General features: G+C 37.4%; 1 protein-coding gene across 3 annotated transcripts in view; it reads left to right on the top strand.

Annotated features, from left to right (window-relative positions):
- Window positions 1-3505: 3505 nt before the first annotated feature.
- LOC149220267 (uncharacterized) overlaps window positions 3506-25015 on the top strand; it is a 519697-nt gene continuing 498187 nt past the window's right edge. For all 3 annotated transcript variants that reach the window (XM_089384738.1, XM_089384737.1, XM_089384736.1), the window contains exon 1: window positions 3506-3859. In XM_089384738.1, the coding sequence (XP_089240864.1) occupies window positions 3653-3859 (207 nt within the window). In that variant the 5' untranslated portion in view covers window positions 3506-3652. The remainder of the gene's footprint in view (window positions 3860-25015) is intronic.

The following is a 25015-nucleotide window of genomic DNA, read 5'->3' as shown; positions in this document are numbered from 1 at the left end:
TCTTGGGTCCTACCCGGTGTGTACTTTGCCTCCAAGACAAAGAATCGACCCAACATCTTTTCCTTACTTGCTCTACCACCAGAAGTATATGGTCTCAAGTCCTACTATCTCTTAATATGAATATGATCTGGCAGGGGGTCAATATAACAACAACTTGGGAGAACTGGTGGAGTACTTCGGCTGTGGCAAAATCAAGGAACCTTCCACTCCTCGTCTCATGGTACATTTGGCTCAAGAGAAATAACAAAATCTTTGAAGATAAATTGGTAAACTGGAATCTACTCCCCCCACAAATTTGTGCTACATATGAAGAACTTCCAAACGATGACAGACAAAAGAGACCTCGAATTATACAACAGGAACAGATAAACAAATCGATCCCGTGGGCCTATTATGACAGTGCTACCCAATAGCATGGCTGTGGGGGTGGCATTTGCCACTACCTTTCTGAAGCTCACTACTTCCAGATTTGTATGGGACTGGGACCTGGCACAAACAATCATGCTGAATTGATAACACTTCGCCATCTGCTATACTTTGCTATCCTGAAACAATGCCGAAATATACAAATATATGGAGATTCAAAGATTGTGACTGATTGGTTTAACAATACAGCTATTTGCTCTGCTAACTCTTTGAGAACTATTATGGAAGAAATTGTTTTTTTTCAAAACATTCTTTGATCAGATTTCTGTTTCTCACATCTACAGGGAAAGAAATGAAACTGCTGACAAGCTATCGAAAGAAGCAACGCATCGTCCTCTAGGAGAGTGGATGATCGCCGAACATACTCCGGCAGGGATCTATCAGTATTATCACAGGTCATATATAGATGAGGGACTACAGAGAGGCAACAACCTCTAATTTTTATAGCTTTTTGTTTCTGAACTTTTATTGAATTTTACTCTGTATATAATAGCATAGTGAATATGGATGTCAACCCCTGCGTGGGTGATTTTTGGTTTTACATAGCTTTTATTTTGCAACAAAACAGCACACCCTTTGGGTTTCATTGTATATATTTGTTTTGGACAGTGGTCAAAAAGCCACGCTTACAGCGTATGCCTTCGGGCATCCACAACATGTAATTTCTTTTTATGAAATTATGAATTCTCTTTACGGAAAAAAAAAGAAAGATTTCTTATACCTTAAGAAAATGTGTTTATTATAAAAAATAACAATTAAAAAAATCAACTGATTCCTTGAACATTTCCCCCTAAAAAATGTGTTTATTATAAAAAATAACAATTAAAAAAATCTTTGTATCCTTGTACATTTTCAAAAAAATCTATTGATTATCAGCGATTTATTACACAACATAAAATTAAATATATATTTATATTTATATTTAGTTAAATGAATTTTGCTTAAATTTTTTATTATAATATAATAATTTAATTTTAAGGGGACAATCAAGTCAGTGATTCAATTAATTTGATTCAATTAATTTATACGATTTCTTTGTTTATAAAGAAATCACCTATCTTTAACTAACCTTTACTATTATTTAGTAATACTTAAAGTTTCATAGCAGAATTATATAGGGTTTATTTTGTGAAGGGTTTTTTCATATTTTTTTGGTTTAATTTGTCATTTTAATAAAGATTTTATGGAATCACAGTTATAAATTTTCCACAATTTTCCTGTTTCAAAGATTTTTCAGAATGTTGAATATATATATAGTCAAAAACTCATTTTAAACAATAAAAATTAAACTTTAACCAATTTTTTTCCAACAAATTCTAACCACAAAATAACAAAATTTAAACAATGCCAAATATAAATATGATACTTAACTCCACTATATCAACTAATTTCCTATAAAAAAATTATATTATTATTATTAGTGATTTTTAATTTATTTTTTATTACCTATAATTAAATTTATATAAATTTAAAATTATATTATATATATTTTTAATTTAATTAATTATGTATTTTTATAAAATATTTTTAATAAATGGAAAAAAATTATATAATAGATTAAATAATATATATATTGTTTAGATAATCTTCGGCAAAATCACATAACCAATCTTTTGTCGACGCGTTTCGAACCAACCAGTGTGGTTCATCGTCAGGACAAGTTAAAGACACAGATCCAGCTTTGCATGTTAAATAGTCTGAGCGGAGCCTCCAACGGCTATTTACACCGAAGTTCTTCTTACAACTATTATGGATTACAGAAGCCTCAATTCAACAATATATATATTTAAGTATGGGGATTTTCGCAGTGCATTATATTAGATATCATTTTTGGGATTCAACTGCGTTAAGTAAGTCATTCAAAGTATGACCATTTCCATGAGATGTAGTCGTAAAGTGACTAATTTCTCATGATTTTTGAATAGTTCACTTAGCACTCATTGCATCGGGTGATGCTCACAGGGGTGAAGAAGTGGGATTGAAACTAGTGAAATGTGGAGAACGAATCACATAGCATCAATCATCACTTCCGGGGCTTGCACCCGGTAACCAGGACTTCCCAGGAGGTGAACAAGCGCGCTTAACTGTGGAGTTTTTCCACAATCAAGCCCACTTAGCTTGCTACCCCATTTGCAAAACCTTAGCAAGTATTGTGCCTCATGAACCATTCAGGTAGAGATCCCTTGACTCTTTTTGAATTTAAGTATGGGGATTTTCGCAGTGCATTATATTAGATATCATTTTTGGGATTCAACTGCGTTAAGTAAGTCATTCAAAGTATGACCATTTCCATGAGATGTAGTCGTAAAGTGACTAATTTCTCATGATTTTTGAATAGTTCACTTAGCACTCATTGCATCGGGTGATGCTCACAGGGGTGAAGAAGTGGGATTGAAACTAGTGAAATGTGGAGAACGAATCACATATCAATCATCACTTTTGCATAATTCCCAGGAGCACGAATCACCTTAGCAAGTATTAAATTTTATTAATATAGTAATATATTTGGGGCACTTCATGAAGCTAGTGAAGTGATTCGATTGTGCAGAGGTTACCCATCAAGCTAGTGATTTCAATAAATTCCTACACGATTTTAGAAAAATTAGAATAAAAAACTTCCAAAATAAATAAATAAATATATATTTTTATATTAAAGCAGAAATTAGAAAAATAAATATATATTTTTATATTATTAATTTTTAATTCATAATTTATTACTTATTATCAAATTTATGTAAATTTAAAATAATATTTATATATTTTTAAACACTGTTTATATATTAATTAATTAACAATTAAAATTTTAATAAAATATATTTATTTTCTTTTAAAATAAACGAAATCAATTATTAATAAATGAAATAAAAAAATATGATTTTTTTTTAATTAATATAATAATAATTAATTATTAAATAAATATATATTTTTATAAATAAGCAAAATACGTATATAATTACCTGAAAAGTCAAATCACCAGCTTTTTGAAAAACTAAAAGCGTGAGGTGGCCATGTTGTTCCACTCATACTCACTCTTTCCTTCCCTCCAATCACCCTTATAAAAATCAAATCAGCACAGTCTACTCAAAATCTGTAACGGACAGGCGGCGGACTGAACCATCTTAGCCCATTTTCACACGGCCATTGAAACCACTAATGAGTTCTGTGCTCTGTTTCTGCTTTTCACGGTGACATCACCGATGCAACTGGAGCACCCATTGAGCTATACATGCGATACATAGTGTCTGAAGCGTCAATGGTAGAAATGGGGCTGAACAGCCATTCAAACTCAATAACAATTCCCAGCAGTTTCTCTTCAAAAGATGAGATAAGAGCAATAGCACAGAAGATTGCGGCGCAGCCTGCTTATATTTCGAGACCAGGCGTCTGGGGAGTCCTCACTGCAATTTCTGACAAGGCCTGCAAACGTTCCCAGGTAACTACGTATTCTTCAAAAACCCATTGTAGTGTTAATTTGTGTGTTGCTTAGTAATTTAGCTGAAAATGAACTACAGTTTAGGATACAAGCAATTTCTTCAAATGTTAGGATCAAAATGAATTTCAGTACCGGTGCATTGGCGATTTCCTCAACCGAATTATGTCAATATAAATTTTAATAGTAGGGATCGCATATTGCTTGCAACTATCAATTTCAGCAATAGTGCAATTTCCATATCGTCAGTGTGGGAAGTTACCCCTCTTCTGATACCAATTGGAGCAAGAAATGGTGTTTGCTCAACACTTTTTCACTTAGTTACAAGCAAACAAAAATTACGATGATTCAGCATAGCTTTTTGCATTGAGGTTTCTATAATTTGAATCAAACGGTCAAAGCGTATCTTCTACGCTTAGCTTGGTAAAGTAAGAAATTGTTGTGACAACAGGGCCAGCAGACATATACTATTTTGGCCAGCTGAGCACGAATCACCCGGTTTCTAGGACGACTAACCGTGTCTTGCTCAGTCTTGCACTAGAAAGCCCTATCCCAAGTAATCGTCAGAGACGAGGCTGACACCTATAACAATATTTTGCAAATACCATCAGCTTGCCATAAGAGGAAAACTCTTTCTCAAAAGCCCATCTCACTAAAGAAAAACAAAATTGTAACGTTACGAGTGATCAAACTGTTATTCTGGACTGGCTTAAAGAGCTTGAACTTACACAGACTGCAACTCCTCAAATTTTTTGAAGATTTTTGCCCCTTTAAAAGATTGCATCCTCCTCTTTCTAACATATCCAGTCCAACTAAGTATGGGTCCTGTTGCCTCAAAATCTAATAGGTCTTCTGAGGGTGGCTCACAAGACAAGATCTAGACCTAGGGACAACACTATGAGGTGTGGTCCACTGTCACCACAACCACTAGCTCTTGCTCTTTTGTGGATTTTCACCATTAGGGAGGCTTCCTTATATAATTATATTAGGCAACCTGAAAGGATCTATCAAATACAAGGGATAAGGTGACAAGATAGGCTTAAGGAGGGCATCTCTACTTAAGAACAAGGCTTAGCTAGCACAAAGAGTTAATTCAGACCCTCCAAAAAGGCCTAATTAGGGCTCAATGCAACATAGGGCTTGAGAATTAGCAAGGTAATCAGAACAACCTAGGATCACAAGGCTAAGCAAAGGCTTCCAATAGATGTATACTTTCAATTTATGGAACAAGAAGTCTTCAATAAGCCCCAAGTTGAAGCCTGGGGCAAACTAGGGCTCTTCTAGGGCAAAATCTAATTAGGGTAAGGGACGTTTGCACTAAAATAGAGAAATTAGTCACGAAATGACTTGATTTTGAGGTAAGTACCTCAACTCCATGTGTAGAACCCCTCTACCAAGGAACATTTCAAACCCTAGTTGAGAAAGGTGCACTAGCCCCAGCTAGAGGCTTACCTTAAGAGGTCGAAATTCTAGGTTAGGGTAGAGGAAGGTGAAATTTAAGATGTGTTTCAAGGTGATCAATCATGTAACAAAGGCTAGTGCCTTGACCTTGGGTGATGGAGCCTAGGGGATGGTTAAAGATTACTAACCTTGGCAAAAGAGTAAGGGAATAAGAAACCCTAGCTATCACTTTTGTGAGGGAGCAAAGCCAATGGGGAGAGCTAGTTGAAAGGTTCACCCATGGGATTGTCATTCACATTCTGATTCTATAAGTGGTTAATGCATGCAATACTATCATCAAGAGTTCATAGAATAATTTTTCAACCATAAATTTGCACATAGAAAACCTAGATAATCAATCATTCCATACAATAGCCACAAAATAGTAAAGATTTATCAAATACAAGGTACACTTACAAAATAGAATGCATGAACAAGTCCTTTATTGCTCCAAAACTATGTTACCGGATCCACGGGGTCTTGATGTCGGATTTGCGGATCCCTATTTTGGATATCGATATGGATACAAATACACCCAGACCCACATAGGATCTACCACGTAAATGGATCCTTCAAACCCGAAAATGGATCCCATGCTATTGAAACAGATCTTGTGTCAACTAGCTCTCACATGCCGAATCCCAAGCAAATAACATTAGATATTTTGGTTTTTATTTATTTAAACGATATTTGCCACCTATTTGAAACCCTAAAAAACAAATATTCTATTTACATTTTTAGTTAGATCACTTATTACTAATATGTAGGATGTATAGTTGCATAAGTTATTAAATACCTATAGGTTGTATAGTAGATGATAATGCTACTAGGAAAGGTTTGACACATCAAAATGTTAATTTTCAATTTTTGATAATGCTAACAAGAAAGCTTTAAGACAATACATAGATAATAATATATAGTGTACAAAGGATGGCTGTGTCATTAATAATTTAATTAGATCAATCCCATCCAACTCTAGGTGAAGAGTCCTCTTAGAACAATATGATACATAGACTATAGCATGTTCTCAAACAATGTACAATATTCATTTACCACTGCAACTAGATTGGAATTTTTAGATTTTAAGCCAAATGTCAAGGAAGGTGACAGGTTGATTAAGATCTAAGCTTGAAATATTCAATTGATGAGCATATAGAGCCATTTTTTGACATGTAGTTAGACCTATTAGACATCATTGTATCAATAGAGTGATCATTGGTGAGACACTCAATTTTGTATTAACAATTATCCTTTTTGTATAAAGCATGGCGCATCATGATTTCATTCTTTAGATTTATGAATTAACTAATGATTTCAGTTCTAATGTTGTCATTCATGAATGGTTTTGATTTTTAACTTTGAATATGTTTTTTAAAATAAAAAAATTAGTGAATTTTGTAAATGTGGCATTCCCTCGCCGTATTCGGATCTTGACTTTTAAAAAATTTGGTGTATCCATATCTGTATCTAGATTTGTATTTGTTTCCGTTTCCTACTATATGAGCTCCAAAATGACATCTCTAAAGCCGAAGAATAGCTCCATTAGCAAAAATCCACCATAGATAACATCTCGACAAGATACAAGTCATAGTTTAGCTAGGACAAATTCTCTAAGAGGGCCGAAAATGTCACCAGTGATGATGATGAAATGAGGTCAGCCTATCCTCTATTTATATGAGGATTAGGTCACCTAATTATGTCTACAAAGCCCCTAAAAACAAGTTTGATTACTGAATAACCTTGGGTTACAAGCCAACCCATTAGCTAACATCAAATTATGCCTAATTTTCCCGCTGGTGTGAGTTGTAACCTCTAAAATGCGGATTTCATCCATCATAAATGCTCCAAATGCCATGTCCAAGGGTGAAGGGGTGACAACAAATGTGTAGATGCCTGGATAATCCAAAATTTTGTTGGAAAATGTAACTAGGTTCGGTCTTTATAATTATTATTGTACTTGTGTCATTATATATTTCATGTAAAAAGAAAGAAAAAGAAATTATTATTGTTAGTCAAAGCATGTTCTTCATGCTTCTAGGGTTTATCGAGTCAATAAGAAAATTTGTCATGTGTCAAAGTCCCATTTGGACTATTTGTAAGAAAAAGAATTTTTTTATTTTTTTATTTTGATTCAAAAGATTCAATTTTGTCACCACAAGACCAAGTCATCCCTCCTTGGGACAAGTCGCCCTGGGCTCGAAGAACCACTTATTCGACCTTTTGGATGTGTATATGTAGAGGGCAACTTGACCACTTTGGAGACCATCATTCATTCACTTATGTACATCGATCTTTGTGCCAAGACAAGAAGGAAAACTAGCGAAGTCAAAGGAAAAAGAAGAAGGTCAAGGGAGAGAGAAGATGAAGATTTTTTTGCCCTAGTTCTGTGAGTTTTTTTGAGGTATTACAGGTCCGAAATTTCAGGGGCCGAGATTTCAGGACTGAAAAAGCAGGAGCCGAAATTTCAGGAGATGACCAGAATTCAGAGATTTGACCAACGTTGACTTTGAATTAATGGAAGAGACTTGGAGGAGGGATGACTTGGGTTCTTTGTGGTAGTTTTGTTCTTGGTCTTAGGTCTTGGATATCTCACTTTGATCTCATTCTATAAGAAGAGGATTTTCTTGGGTTTTCCCCCTTGTGGGGTTTTTGCCCTGGCTTGGAGCCTAATTTCTTGTGTTCTTGTCTCATGTGATCTTCATGTTTTTGTACTTTTGGTAATTGCTTGATGAAAAGAGAAAACATACAATCTAATAAAGAAGCAAACAGATTCACAAGTAATTATCAAGTAAGAGAAATCAACCCTAATCTACATGCACTATGAGTTCTCAACAAATTTGAGAGTTGGCCCTCAAATCCACCTCAATATCTCCTGTGGGGTCCCAATATCCAACTGGGGTGCCATAAAGTGGTCTCCTTGGGTCTCCAACTACTAAATGAGGCCTCCTTATCTCCAATTTGGGGCTTCCTTTGGTACAACAAGCCCTTCCTGGTTTCTCATCCTCATCTTGGCTTTGAATCAACTCCTTCCCATCAAGTTGTGTCAAGGCCAACTTGGGGGCACACTGGGTCTAGTGGTGTCATCCTGAAAAATCCTCAAAATCGGGTCAAAGTTGACCAACATCCTGGGTCCTAGAGGTACTATGGGACATGTGTCATCTGCTAGTGCTGCTAGGAGGTTCCAGACTCTCAACTCTGCACCTGTTTTGGCCAATGTACTACTCTAAAGGGCCTGGGTACCTGTGCAGTGGATGCCCAAGGCTTGGGTTGCTAAACCACTAGACATAAAACAAGAAGGATTCTAGTGAAAGCAACCATCCATCAGAGACTACGATCAATAATGCATCTAAGCGAACGAAACTTGAATGTTAAGGGCAATTTAATACTTCAAACAAGGATCTATTTCCAAAATCAAGATCATGATCTTGCAAAAGTGTTTTCCCCTTAGGTAAGGGTGGCTAAAGGTCAACCCCATTAGGTGATTCCAACCCCTAAGGGGAAGCAATAGTTCCCTGGTCCACCCTTCAATTGATAGGTGTTAGTGAATAATAATGTGGTAATGGAGGGGAGAATACTTCATGGCCAAGTGCCATGGTCAAAGGGACCAGTTGATGGGGGTGTCCACATCCTGAGTGTATAGATGTGAGGAGGAAGCATTCGTGGATGCATGAGTTACCAACTTGGCCTTGGTTTTTCCACCCCTCTTTTGCGCTTTTTACTTCTTGATTATTCCTTGTATTACCACTCATAGCTCAAGGGTTAGAGCTTGCTTTGTATGATGTAGCAATTTTATTACCCCTTAAAGATGAGTCAGTTTATCGCTCATTGAGGTTGGGACATGCAAGGGTTCCTTTTTGATGTAATGGAGCATCATGTGCTCAGGAACCGGGTGATGGCCATATGAGGTAGGTAGAGCTCATGTTAGGTTTTTGTCCATGTGCTAATTCTTATGTCCCAACCATCTTTTGCATTTTGATTTTCTTTTGTTTTGTTGTGGCCATGATATGCTTTTTCCTTTTCTTTTAGCTGCATCAACCTCCCAGGGCAAAATTTTTTGGGTCCTACTCAAGGTATGTGAACACATGAGTGCCAAATCCCCAAGAACTAATGACAAGTTGTACCCGAAGAATGGAAGTGAGATATGGAGCTTGTAATGTGGCACGGAAGGAGTTAAGTATGACATAGGGAAGATGGGACGAACTATCTCGATCATGGCTTTCGAGGTAGTGCCCATCCTATAACCAAAAGGGCCTCAAGGGAGGTCCCATTGGACTAGGTTTAAAGATTAACCCCTTGTTAAGGTGAGAGAACAATAATACAACCAAGGTTCGTCAATCTTCTAGATCACCCAATTATCCATACTAAATGCCCAAAACAAACAAGTATAAGCACCCAATTGCAAAATGATGAAAGTACCTTTTGAATAGCAACCCACCTTTATCCAAGTGCTAATGCTGGACGGTGAGAGGAACATGGCTAATGCAAGTTGCAGAGGTACTTGGCATATCATTGTCTAATTGTGGTTGACAGGGGTTGCTGGATGTCTGGCTGACCGACTGGCTGTCAAATGTAGGAGGAAAATTTCCTCCTATGGAGTTTCCCATTTTGGTGGGTAACATCTGACTCCAACTCGGGGACACGAGCTCACCATAGAGCACACGATCCATAAGCTCGAATGGATAGTTCATGAGAACTCCAAAAATCCTTGGGATCGTAGACCTGTAACCTACACATTCAAATCAACTTGTTTGGGAGCATGTGCACTGGGTGTAGGGTATCACCTATGTTTTATACGATGATATAAATATGCACAGAAAATAAAATCTATTCTAAATGTAATCTAATCTACAATTAAACATGATATGAGAATGCAAGATTTTAGAATGCTCACACAATATGCAATGCAACTTACTACTATGTAAGATTTTGTCAGTTTCCATCAAACAAAGCAAGGCGGTTCCCTTTCATCGGTGAAGGCAAAAGTTCACCATCAAGTTTAGCAATATAAAAGTAACCCATACACGCTTTGCCATGGGTCCTAATAGGAATTAGGTGTTTATCAACCAAGACGAGGTCACCCACTTGGTATTCTCTCTTTGGTCTTTGGACCCATTGCTTTTTGGTGATGATCTGCCTTTTATTAGAACTCTTAATGTGATAGACATCTTATGAAATAGAAGGCTTGTTCGACTTTTGGGGCCCACTAGAATGGTCTTGACTCACAACTTTTTGATTCTTGCTGATTCTTTCTAAATATGGCCTTGTTAATGGGGGCAGGGAATGTGAAAGATTCAATATCTTCAACATGATAAGGAATCTGCGGTTCCCTATATAAGAGAAATGGTGTTCCATTAGAGGTAGGAATGGTGGCATATGACAAATCAATTTGCAATTGGCCACCTATTGATGCACACCATTTTCTTGATAATAACATACCCCAAACATCCGACACATCAATAGCTACAATACCCATTAACATGAATATATCTTTGTTAGCTGCCAAAGACACCTTTACATCGTTAATAAGACCATAAACATGTATGGACTTGGAATCAAAATCACACATATTCTTGTAAGGTCTAGTGATCTCCATTTCTAATTGAAGCAAGACTTTTAAGGGCATAACATTTTCCGAAGCACCGGAATCAAGCATACAATTATGCAATGTAAGGTTACTGATCTTTAGGGACAACAAGAATGGTTCATGACCCCCATTTTTCCTATCAAAGTACATATTTTGCAGAATAATAGGAGGGTCCTTAGGCTCTTCCTCAAAGTCAAAGGCCTTCCTAATTTGCCTCCTTTGAGTAGGAAGCTTTGCCATCTCCAAAAGAGGGATTTGCACATTTACCTTAGCCAAAACATTACTCATATCCACATCTAATGCAACATTAGTGTTTCGAGGTTTCGATTTAGGTTAGTTTTGAGCTTGTACTTGAGGATTGTCCTTTTTTTGGGATGCAGTGTTGGAGCTAGTGATTGCTTGGGCCTGGTCTACATTTCGCCTAGAATATTGCAGACCTTTGAATCTTCCACTATTCTCCACAACCATGATCGGTTCAGCTTGATCATTAGTATCTTCATTATGGACTTGATTAGGTTTTGGTTGGAAGTAAATGCTACAAAGCAAGATGTAAAAGGGAGCACTATCATTCACAATGTTTAAGTGCTCAAGAACTTCTTCTTCCTCTACTTGATTATAAGGACACTCTTCTTGAGAGTGATACTCCTCACAAGGCTGGCACTAGGGATACTCCTCTTGTCCTACCAAATTGGTCAGGGCAAGGGTGTTTGGAACATTTTGCTGATTGGCACGGTCTCCTTTAGGGGTTTTCTTCTTGAAAGGCTTGTCCTTGTTAAGTTGTGATTAATGAGGGAAGTTTGATTGTGATCGCCTTTCTCTCTCAATCATAGTTAAGATGTTCATTAATGTCATTTGCCCCTGCATTAGCCCATTCGTAACTTCATCGAATTTTTGGGCAAATACCTACAAAACAGGGTCCACCTAAGAGCTAGGCTTAATGTTGGGTTCAATTCTAGCTCTAGGGTAATTGGACAAATCAATCCTAGCAACATTTATATTCTATTCTACATTAGTAGCCATGAGTTTAGCGTCTGCCAGGTTTTTGGGACCTGTTACTGCTCAATCTAGCAGGGGTCCTAGGAGGGGTTCCAAAGGGACTACTACTAGACCAAGTGACAACAATGGGACAAGGACCCACTGTCACCTCAGTCAATGTCCCCTACTCTTTACAGACTTTCACTGATGGGAGGAGTCCCGATATGAAGGAAATCACAAGAAGGGATAAGTTAATGATAAGATATGTAGTGATTCCCAAGGCTTATTCACAAGAGAGACTTATATAAGGGCTTGCTTGCTTTAGAAGCAAGGTAAAGGGCTCTCTTAGAAAGGCTAATTTGGGAAAGTCAAGACCTAAGTAAAGATTGATCAATATGATGGATATGCCTAGATCAAGGCTTCCCAAGGAGAGGAGAATGATCTCTATTGTAGCTTTGTAAGATATTTTGTCATATAAAGAATGGGACCACAAAGAGACCAAGGATACCCATACAAGACCTAGGGTTTAGGGTGATCTTCAACCAAATGCCAAGGTCAAGTAAGGGGAAGAGGAGGGATCAATAATAGATGAACTTCCTTTGAGTTTTCAAGCACAATAGACCCCTTGAAATGCCGCTAACCTAAGGAGATCTAGACCAAAACAATATTGGAACTAGGGCTTGATGTTTCTCTAAAACCAACCGTGGGATTATCTTCAAACTTGGAGGGCTAGAAGAGGAGACACCAACGTAGTTCTCCACCAACTCGCACCTCAAATGGATGGTTGTAAAGAAAATCGATTGATGCCCTAGCTAGACCATCTAGGGTTAGGGCAGAAAATTTTGGAAAGGAAAAGAAGAATCTAGGGTGATCACCAAGGATTGAGACTAGTGCCTAGCCAATTGTGGAGAATGGAGTCAAAGTGAATTTGATTTTAGGATTTTCGCTCTACCAAGGAGTCCTTTTGCAACTTCGCTAACCCTAGAGAGGCAACAACTAGGTCACAAGAGGAATTTATACTTCGTTTCACAAATTGATGGAGTTTCAAGGTGAAAGGTATACAACCCACCCCTAGGAATAATTTGATCTTCTTGCCAAGATGAGTAACATATGCAATGAGCCAAGATTACAAGTGTTTCATGAATTTCACATTAATAATTAGGGCACAAGCATGATCAAAGCATAGCATTCCATACATTAGACATAAAACATCAAGAATTTCGCATAAAAGAGTACTTACATGACAAAAGATTATATCCATCCACCACATTGCAACAATGAAACTACAAGATAAGATAGCAATTATGATATTATCCAAACATCAAAATGCATCAATAAAACTCCAATTCGTCCATCAATAGCAGGTCCGAGTTCTTTTCTCCAAAGAGATACAAATCCAAGTGATGATGAATGAATGAGAGTGCCTCTTCCATATTTATATAATCCTCCGAGGAGTTCGAGTGGCCTAATTTAGCCTAATGATGCCCCTATAATAAAATAATGTGCAAAATAACCCTATTTTGGTGACAAGCCCACCAAATAGCTCCATAACATGAATAATTAGCCTTTCAAGAGGGCCAAAATGATAGAAAAGTAGCTAGAAGGGCTGTTGGAAGGCCAAATGAAGTCCCTCATGTACCATAATGAATATGAGGGCTCCAATAATAGTGATGAAGAGGGTGGCCCCTTGATCTCCAAGCAAATGACCTGTGGTGCTCCCAAGTGGTTGTGGGGGCACAAAGAACACCCTCGTGGGTCTCCAACTAAATGGAACAAGCCTGTGCTCCATATGTAGGGTTGGAAGAATGATGCAAGTCCTCCCTTGTCTCCCTAGGTGAGACAAAACCCCATCTGGGCCCGGATCAACTGCCAAGTGTGTGGTGCAAATGTGTAGTCGACTGGGCAAGGTGGTCCAGGTGCATCATCATCATTAAATAAGTGGGACACGAGCAAGCAATAAGTAGCGTTGAGTATCCGATGGCATGGCTATCGACTCTCTGTTAAAATGGAGGCCCATGGTTCTCAACTCTCACCCCACAAATGTCATCAAGACCCTTTAGAGGGCTTGGATATTGTATAGGGAGATCAAACCCCAAGATGAAGACCCACTCGCAATCCTGTATAAGATCCAGTGTGTCTTCTCGCCTTCCAGTACAACAATTTCATTAGTGCAATTGAGCAAATGAGCTTACAAATCATGGAACCAAGTGGGCACTTCATAGTGGCATGCCCTTCCATAACAGACTTTAGAATGTATAGGTGTCTCCTGGCTCAAGAAGGAGGTTAATCAAGGACCCTATTAGGTGGTTTCAACCTCTAAGTGGGTGACAGGCCCATGGTACATCCGTCGGATGGATGTTGGCATGTAAAATAGTGATGGAATGGGGTGGGGTAACAACGAAGGCTCCAAGCCACATGCCATGGTATAAGGGTAGCTATAATGAGGGAAGCCCACACTTGGGTGTATAGATGTGGGAGGGAGCAATCATGGTACATGAGTTACCCCGGCCTTTGTTTTTCCACCCTTATTCATATGCCTTTTGCCTTTTATCGATTTTTCTTTTATAACTGCTTGGGACTCCAGGGAATGAGAGCATGATGTGAATGATATAGTAGTGGATACCCCCTTAAGGTTGGGCAGTTCATTGCCCACCATGGGTTGGGACAATCATGGGTTCCTTAATGATGCAGGGGGCTCATATAAGGGGCCCTAGAAACCAGGGTGATGGCCATTGTTGTAACTTGTATCTTTTTTGTTTCATTCAAAAAATCACTTGAAAAATATTTTGAAAAAAGATAAGGCAAGGGGGAGATGTAATAAATTGTATATCGGAATCAGAAACACAAAGGAAACAAAGTAATATATCACAATCGCAAAGATGCAGCGGGCAGTTATAAAGTTACCACGGGGGTCACCGATTGCGATAAAGGCGTATCTTGAAAATTGTGCAAAGACTTTGGAAAAGGCAGAAAAATGTATCGTTACGCATTTTATAGGTATTTCTATTATAAAAGATTATAAGCGTTGAACAGGCTAGACCCGAAACTTATATATATTACGTTTTAAAGTTTCGGCGAGTCCGTGATCATCGCATAATGTTTTATATATGTGTATGTGGTATGCCGATTCCGATTGCGATAGGCCGGAGCCGATAGTTTATATATGATGTGTTTTATAAGTCCGACGGGTCCGCAATATCGCGAGGTTTGAGTTCAAGCACTAGTTGAAAGCGTTGATTGCGATTGCGATGACGGACCGAAAAACTCTACATTGCTTTTTATAATTCTTGTGGGTCCGCTATATCATAAGCCCTTCATATATATTTTGTTTACGTAGTTTTATATATATATTTCTATTATAAAGGATTATAATAGAAAGGCCGGACCTGAATATATATATATATATATATATATATATATATATATGTATGTGTATATATATATATATATATATATATATATAGCCCCGCGGGTCCGCGAGACGTATGAAAAGGCAGATTTTAAGCTAAAAGGCGGAATTTCGGGCGGATGCAAAGGGGTAAGCGGTTTTTAGTGGAACTCACCCGATTCCACTTATTGTTCAACACGTAGCAGCTGGGTGGAGAGAGAAAACCGCCCATTTCGGGCGGGTATTCTCCGGGCTTATGTCCCACCCGAAATCTTTGTAGACCGTCTGATCTGCTAAGCGCAGATCTACGGTGGATCTATCGCGGGAAAGGTATGCCTCGATAGTTGTGCGGAGTCCGTATTAAAAGCGGAAAAAGCATGTTTATGGCATATTTTCATTATAAAAGGTATATAATAGAAAAGCTCGAATATGAAGGATTTATGCATAAGTTCAACACTACCATAGTTATGCGGCTTAAGGGTGCATAAAGTTAATTTTGCAGTGGTATATTGGGCCGATTGCGGTTTGCGATGGAAGTCAACGGAGCGCTGAGTGGACGGATTTGACAGGTTTATGAAGCAAGATTAACTCTTTTAAGTCCCATATTAATCAAAAGTTCGCGTTAATTTCGCTGTGTAAAGTGGAAAATCAGGGTTAAAGTTGAAGCTGAAGAGGAAGACAATCCGGTATGTTTCTTTGCATTTTGGCCAATCAGAATGCCCATGTAAACTCAGGATTACACAAACTAAACGTATTTCATTATGGCTAAAACAAATTAAGCATCATTAGGGCATTTACAGAGGAATTCGGTAGCGGATCAATAGAGCAAGCCAGCAGTTATCATCCCCTTTTAAATCCAATTATGTTTTTTTTATTTCATGTTCTTTGAGGTGTCTTTTACCCTCTGTAAAATTCTGTAATAGTTTTTACTTCATATAGTTAGAAAAGCAGTTAGATAATTTGAGCAGTTTCATAAATCAACAACTGTTCCACAATGTATAAAAAGAGGAAAATTTACTAAGAAAGGGTTGGAATTTTGGAGAACCCGGAGACTAGGCCACTGTATTCCTGATATCATCGTTGATTAATGAAAGAATCAGAAGTTTCCATGAGTTGTTGCATATAATTTTGTAAGCTTTTTTGTCATGTGTCATGCTATGTTTTCTTCTTTTCAAGTATAGTAATTAAGCTGCAAGTCTTTATTTGCTTATGTAGATAAAGCTAAATTTCCTTAAAAGAGCACTCCTATACTTGAAGTCCTCATTTCCTTTCGAAGTTATAGATAATAGTTCCTGTGAAAGACCAACATATTGTCTATGATTCAGTTCTCATTATCATAGTTCCTCTAAGTTACAGATAGTAGTTTCTGTGAAAGATCAGCATATTATCTTTAACTTCTCCTTCAAACTTTCTTCATTCATCATTTATATCTAGCAACAAATGGCATTCTGAGATGTTCTGGTCATACATGTATTAAGAGTTAAAGACCAAGTTTTCCAGGTCCTTCATTTGAGAACACAACAAACAATAAGTGACAGTAAATAATATTTATTAATGTCTTAAGCACAATTTCCCCACAGCCAGGAAATTGGTTTCTTAAGGAACAACATTAATTGGCGCCATTGCCGGGGAGAGAAGACAAGAAGATTTTTCCCTGGGTTTCAATATTTTCCTTTAGTTGTTTAGTGAGGAGGAAATATTTGGCTGTTTTGAATCAAAGCAATAACTCTGGCTTCAAGAAGGCCCCATACAAGATCAGACACTTCACAAAAGAAGGTTCAAGCTCTTTCAGATCCTGAAAGGCTGGTTTCAAGGAGGGTTAGGAAGTCTAAGATCTCAACTAGACCAATTCCTACATTGTCTGCATCAAGCAACAACTTATTTGAACATTCATCTGATAGAGAGTCATCTTTTTCATCATCTTCATTTCAGGAACCTAGCTGTCAAGACCAATCTTTTGAGTCTGTTACTTTTCATTTACCTGCTGTAATTATTCAACCTCAACCAATAACCACATTACCTCCTTTGCACATTCCATTTACCTCTCAATCAAGTTCCACATTTGTTGGTAATCAAAGTTCAGTAAACATGGCAGCACCTGCATTCTTAGTGAATAGGTATGCACCTCTTCAACTACCACAACCTTTCAATCAAATGCCACAGGATTACCTTAAAACTCTTCCACGTTTTTCAGGAGAAGATGAACAGACAACAGAGAATCATGTAGTAGTATTTTGTAATTTTGTAGAAAGCCTAAATGTTGAACATTTAGATGTTGTTCTAAGACTTTTTGTTTAGTCCCTGGATGGAGAAGCAAGGAAATGGTTCAAAGGACTTCCCAATAATACCATTCCTTCTTGGGAAGAGATGGAACGTGTGTTTATTCAGAGATGGGGAGAAAAAAGAGACCATGGATATTCATTAACAGAGTTTAATGCCATAAAGAAGAAGTCTGATGAAACTGTGGCCGAATTTGTCAGAAGATTTAACAAATTGTACAATAGTCTCCCAGCAGAGATTAAGCCTCCTCCTGCTGGTGCAAAAATAACTTTTGCAGGGGCTTTTGAATCAAATTTTGGATTCACATTAAGGGAAAGAAGAGCTCCAACCCTTGATCAAATCCAAATAGATGCTTTAGAGATAGAAGCGAATTTGGTGGCTGTAGGAAAAGCACCAGAAACACAGCCTACCCAAGACAAGGGAAAGGCAAAGATAGAATCCTCTCAAAGTCAATCATTGGAGGATATGTGTAATGTAATTAAAACTTTGTCAGATAAGTTAAATAGGTTAGAGTTAGAAAATAAGAACTCTCAGAGACAAACACAGTATAATAAGAACTTTAATCCCCAATTCAGAAGACAACCTTTGCAAATCTTGCAAAAGGAAAGAAAAGATCAAAATCAAATTCAAGCACCATTATATATAGAAGCAGATCCTAGTGAAGAACAACCTGAAGATCAAATTTCTACATTATATGCAGTTGATGAAGATGAACTCGACATTGAAGGAGAAGAGTATGTGTATGATGAAGCAGATGCTATTCATGATGAAAATGAAATTGATGAATATTGGAAACAATTCTCTGATTTTATGTAGGCTGAACTACATAAGAAATATGACCTGAGATCTAGGAAAAGATCAAGAAATCAAGAAAATGAAAGTGAGCAGCAAGTTTCAACTTCCTCACCAAAGGCGACTCCACAAGAATCTCAGCCTGCAAAACAAGTAAATAAAGGAAAGCAGCAGCAAAATGCAAATGGCAAGACACAGATACTTCGAGGTGAGTCTTCTCAAGATCAAACTAGAAAAATTCCTTTGGAGAAACTTGTTTCAATTCCTCAAATAATTCTAGTCATGAAGAAAGGTGAAGATGAGAATGAAAAGACTGCTAAACAGGGTCACTTGTTTAGTCTTACCAAGGAGTTGGAAAAGGTAAAAATAAAAGTTCCCTTACAGAATTGGCAAAAACACCTACTTATCAAAAGGAGATTGCTGAGTTTATTAATTTAAAAGAAAATGAGAGTGACATTGTAAATCTGCAGGAAGATAAACCAGTAGTGGTTTTTGGTCCACATGTAGAGGAAGTAGATTCTTCAATACCTCCTTTTTATATTTCCCTATTGGTTCATGATTTCCTCCTACATAATTGTATGTTTGATTCGGGAGCTTCACATAATCTTATGCCTCTGTCAGTGATGAAGCAACTAAATCTACAAGTGACCAAACCTTACAGGGATTTGTATTCTTTTGATTCAAACAAGGTCAAGTGTCTGGGGGTTATTAAGGATCTGGCAGTGTCACTAGCCCAAATTCCAGCTAGAAGCTTGGTCATGGATGTTGTAGTAGCAGATATTCCTGCTAGATTTGGAATGCTTCTATCTAGGTCCTGGGGGGCTAAATTGGGAGGTGTTTTGAAACTAGATTTTACATATGCTGTTATACCGATTTTTGGTGGGGAGGAGAGGAGATTGTACAGAGAAACTAGGTTTGTAAAGACAATTACAAAAAACGGAGCAAGCAATTCACCTGTATATAGTCAGGAGAAGGATGACTTTGCTTGTTTCACACTGCATGATAATGCAGAGCTGGCTGAAGATAATCAGAAGCAGCTTGCTTTAGCCAATGTAATTACAGAGCTGCAAACGGAAGAAGTGTGGAAATGTTTCTTTGACGGAGCTTATTCCAAGGAAGGAACAGGTGCTGGTTTTCTTCTAATTGCACCTGGAGGTAATATGTTCCCTTTTTCTTTCAAATTAGAGTTTGAGGCAACTAACAATGTGGCAGAATATGAGTCCTTGATTATTGCTCTACAAATAGCCAAACAGATGGGAGTCAAGTCAATTTCTGCTTTTGGAGATTCGGAGCTAATTATTAAGCAGATAAAAGATCACTGCCAAACAAAGCATCCTAGGCTCCGGGCATACAGAAATGAGGTATGGGATTTGATTGAAAACTTCTTTGAAGCTTTTAACATTCAATTCATTCCAAGAGATGAGAATAGATTGGCAGATTCATTGGCTGTGGCTGCTAGCACTTTCAAGCCTCCTATTAATCCAAGACTAAGATATGAGGTAGAAATGAGACACAGACCTTTTGTTCCTGATAATGTTAAGAACTGGCAAGTTTTTGAAGATGACCAGCAGATTAAGGAGTTTTTGACTATGGTTGAAGAGTTCCAGGGCACAAAAATTGATCAGGACGAAGAAGAGACAACAGAAATTGCAGGAGCCAGTGGTTTAAAAGATTCAATAGCAAATCAGAAGATCTTTCAATTGAAAGATAATATTCTGCCAAAGGGACTTGTTCCTCTTGAAAGGCTTTTTAATTCCAATGATGTGGCTGTGGACTCAGGGAAAATCTCACAGGATGAACATATTCAGGATCACAACATTGGAACTCAGGAGAATCCCAGGTTAGTCAAATTATATGCTGGAGTTTCACCTAATTTTCAAGAAAGATATATTAAACTTTTCAAGAATTATGTTGATGTCTTTGCATGGTCCTATGAAGATCTCAAAACCTATGATGTAAATATTATTCAACATAAGATTCCTTTGAAGGAGGGGGTTAAACCCTACAAACAGAAGCTTAGACAGATAAATCCTCTGCTTCTACCATCAATTGAAAAGGAGGTCAAGAAGTTGCTTGATGCCAAAATCATAGTCCCACTCAGGTATTCTGATTGGGTGGCTAATCTAGTACCTGTGAGAAAGAAAAATGGAGAAATAAGGTTGTGTGTGGACTTTAGAAATCTCAACAAGGCTTCTTTGAAAGATAACTATCCATTGCCTAAGATGGATCATGTGCTGCAAAAGGTAACGGGATCTTTTAGAATGTCAATGCTAGATGGATTTTCTGGTTATAACCAGGTGGCTGTGGATAAGGAGGATCAGAAGAAAACAATGTTCACAACTCCCTGGGGAACATTTATGTATGCTAGAATGCCTTTCGGATTGATGAATGCAGGTGCTACATTTCAAAGGGCTATGGACATTGCTTTTGTTGGAGATAAGTTTGTAGTAATATATTTGGATGATATTACTGTTTTCTCAAAGTCTGATGAAGAACATTTGGATCATTTGAAGAGGACTTTTGATAAATGTAGAAGATTTGGACTTTCCTTAAATCCCAAAAAATCCATTTTTGCTCTAGAAGAAGGAAAACTATTGGGACACATTGTTTCCAGAGGAGTGAAGATAGATCCAGCCAGAGTACAAGCTGTGCAGAAAATACCATTGCCTAGGAGTAAAAAGGATATTCAAAAGTTTTTGGGAAAGATAAACTTCCTGAGAAGATTTGTATCCAACTATGCAGAAATTTTAAAAGAAATTACTAATATGCTAAAAAAAGAGAATGAAGTGAGTTGGACCAAAGAAGCTAGAGAATCATTTTCTAGGATTAAAGAGGCATTATAGGCAGCTCCAGTCTTAATCAGTCTTGATTACCAAAAGCCTTTCCAAATTTTTTCATTTGCATCATCAAGTTCAATAGCTGTTGTCTTACTGCAGAAGAATGATGAAGAGAGAGAGCAGCCAGTTGCATTCTTCAGTAAGATTCTTAGGGATTCTGAGCTGAAATATAATATTCTTGAGAAACAGGTGTATGCTTTGGTAAAAGCCTTGAAAGCTTTTAGAACTTATGTGTTGCAGTCCCAAATCATTGCTTATGTGCCAAATGCTGCAGTGAAAGATGTATTACTACAGGGAGATGTAGAAGGCAGAAGAGGAAAGTGGATTGCCAAGATCCAAGAATATGATTTGGACATAAAACCCACAAAGTTGGTGAAAGGACAAGGATTGGCAAAAATGTTGATAGAATCAAACTTTCAGGCATTGGGAATTAACTTGTTGGCACCTGTGGATGAAAAAGCAGCTGAAGAAAGTGAAGGAGAGCAAGATCCAGGTATGAAGATCAGGTATAAATTTTTGTGTTCAGAATGGTATAAGCATATAATTCATTATTTGTGCTTTCTTTCTTGTCCCCAATCCTTAGATAGAACAAAGTATAGGGCACTAAAGATCAAGGCACAACCATATGTGATTGTGGAAGGCAGATTGTACTGGAAGGATCTTGCTGGAATTCTATTGCTATGTTTAACAGAGGATGAATTTACAGAAACAATCAAAGATTATCATGAGGGGTTTTGTGGAGGACATTACAGTTGGAAAGTAACTGCACATAAGATCCTTCAGGCAGGATTTTATTGGCCTACTTTATTTGGTGATACATATAAGTTTGTTAGAAGTTGTCAGAAGTGTCAGCTTTTTGCTGAGAAAAAGAGATTAGCTCCTTTACCTTTGATTCCAGTTTTCATAGAGGAGCCATTTAGGCAATGGGGATTGGACTTTGTTGGAGAAATCAATCCACCTTCAAGCAAACAACACAGGTGGGTTCTCACAGCAACTGATTACTTCACCAAATGGGTAGAGGCAATTCCTACTAAGAGAGCAAATGATCAGATAGTAATGAAGTTCCTGGAAGAAAATATTTTCAGCAGATTTGGATGCCCTGTTAAAATTATAACAGACAATGCTCAAGTCTTCAACTCAAGTAAGTTCATTGCTTTTTGTCACAAGTATAATGTTATTTTGTCCCATTCAACAGCTTACCATCCTCAGGGAAATGGATTAGCTGAATCTACTAACAAAACTTTGATGAAGATCCTTAAGAAAACCATTGCAGAAAATCAAAGAGATTGGGATTCTAAGTTAAAGTTTGCTTTGTGGGCTGCTAGAGTAACTACAAGAAGATCTACAGGGAAATCACCTTTTGAATTAGTATATGGAACTTAGGCTCTGTTTCCAAGTCAACTTGTAAAGCCAGTGATTGCAATGATTCAAGAGGCGAAAGAAGAACCAAATGCTTTGATAAGAAGAATGAACAAAGTGGTGGAGCTAAGCGAGAACAGGGACAAGGTAAGAGACAACTTGATTATGTATCAATCCAAGATGAAAAATATTTTTGACAGGAAAGCCAAGGAAATTGATTTTAAAGTTGCAGATTTAGTATTGAGATGGGATACTAGAAGAGAAGATAAGGGTAAACATGGGAAGTTTGATCCTCTCTGGTATGGTCCTTTTAGAATTTCTGAAGTGAGATCCAATAATACCTTCATCCTTGAGAATCTTGATGGTGAAACTCTACAGCTGCCTGTTAATGGGCAATACTTAAAACACTACTTCCAGTTCTAAAGAATAAGCATCATTTCATTGTGAATACCGGAGTGAAATCATTGTACAAATGCCATAGTATTTCAGTTTATGCAAAGCAATATATGACTCCATGCCCGAAGTGAAGGCACTAATCTGCGGTTCTTAGTGCTTCTGTGGCAAAAGCATTATCCCCAGGTGGAGCCAGATGTTGTAACTTGTATCTTTTTTGTTTCATTCAAAAAATCACTTGAAAAATATTTTGAAAAAAGATAAGGCAAGAGGGAGATGTAATAAATTGTATATCGGAATCAGAAACACAAAGGAAACAAAGTAATATATCGCAATCACAAAGATGCAGCGGGCAGTTCTAAAGTTACCACTGGAGTCACCGATTATGATAAAGGCGTATCTTGAAAACTGTGCAAAGACTTTGGAAAAGGCAGAAAAAGGTATCGTTATGCATTTTATAGGTATTTCTATTATAAAAGATTATAAGCGTTGAATAGGCCGGACCCAAAACTTATATATATTACGTTTTAAAGTTTCGGCGGGTTCGTGATCATCGCATAATGTTTTATATATGTGTATGTGGTATGCCGATTCCGATTGCGACAGGCCGGACCCGATAGTTTATATATGATGTGTTTTATAAGTCCGGCGGGTCCGCAATATCGCGAGGTTTGAGTTCAAGCACCAGTGGAAAGCGTCGATTGCGATTGCGATTGCGATGACGGACTCGAAAAACTCTAAATTGCTTTTTATAATTCTTGCGGGTCCGCTATATCATAAGCCCTTCATATATATTTTGTTTACGCAGTTTTATATAAATATTTCTATTATAAAGGATTATAATAGAAAGGTTGGACCTGAATATATATATATATATATATATATATATATATATATATATATATATATATATATATATATATATATATATATATATATATATATGATTTATAAGCCCCGCGGGTCTGCGAGACGTATGAAAAGGCGGATTTTAAGCTAAAAGGCGGAATTTCGGGCAGATGCAAAGGGGTAAGCGGTTTTTAGTGGAACTCACCCGATTCCACTTATTGTTCAACACGTAGCCGCTGGGTGGAGAGAGAAAACCACCCATTTCGGGCGGGTATTCTCCGAGCTTATGTCCCATTCGAAATCTTTGTAGACCGTCTGATCTGCTAAGCGCAGATCTACGGTGGATCTATTGCGGGAAAGGTATGCCTCGATAGTTGTGCACGGTCCGTATTAAAAGCGGAAAAAAGCATGTTTATGGCATATTTTCATTATAAAAGGTATATAATAGAAAAGCACGAATATGAAGGATTTATGCATAAGTCCAACACTACCATAGTTATGCGGCTTAAGGGTGCATAAAGTTAATTTTGCAGTGGTATATCGGGCCGATTGTGGTTTGCGATGGAAGTCAACGGAGCATTGAGTGGACGGATTTGACAAGTTTATAAAGCAAGATTAACTCTTTTAAGTCCCATATTAATCAAAAGTTCGCGTTAATTTCGCTGTGTAAAGTGGAAAATCAGGGTTAAAGCTGAAGCTGAAGAGGAAGACAATCCGGTATGTTTCTTTGCATTTTGGCCAATCAAAATGCCCATGTAAGCTTAGGATTACACAAACTAAACGTATTTCATTATGACTAAAACGAATTAAGCATCATTAGGGCATTTACAGAGGAATTCGGCAGCGGATCAACAGAGCAAGCCAACAGTTATCATCCCCTTTTAAATCCAGTTATGTTTTTGTTATTTCATGTTCTTTGAGGTGTCTTTTACCCTCTGTAAAATTCTGTAATAGTTTTTACTTCATATAGTTAGAAAAACAATTAGATAATTTGGGCAGTTTCAGAAATCAACAACTGTTCCACAATGTATAAAAAGAGGAAAATTTACTAAGAAAGGGTTGGAATTTTGGAGAACCTGGAGACTAGGCCACTGTATTCCTGATATCATCGTTGATTAATGAAAGAATCAGAAGTTTCCATGAGTTGTTGCATATAATTTTGTAAGCTTTTCTGTCATGTGTCATGCTATGTTTTCTTCTTTTCAAGTATAGTAATGAAGCTGCAGGTCTTTATTTGCTTATGTAGATAAAGTTAAATTTCC

This window comes from Pinus tabuliformis, chromosome Q (genome assembly GCF_031772625.1).
Source record: "Pinus tabuliformis cultivar Carrire ecotype Pingquan chromosome Q, CPIR1, whole genome shotgun sequence".
NCBI classification, from domain to species: Eukaryota; Viridiplantae; Streptophyta; class Pinopsida; order Pinales; family Pinaceae; genus Pinus; species Pinus tabuliformis.
This window is presented reverse-complemented; position numbering and strand designations above follow the sequence as displayed.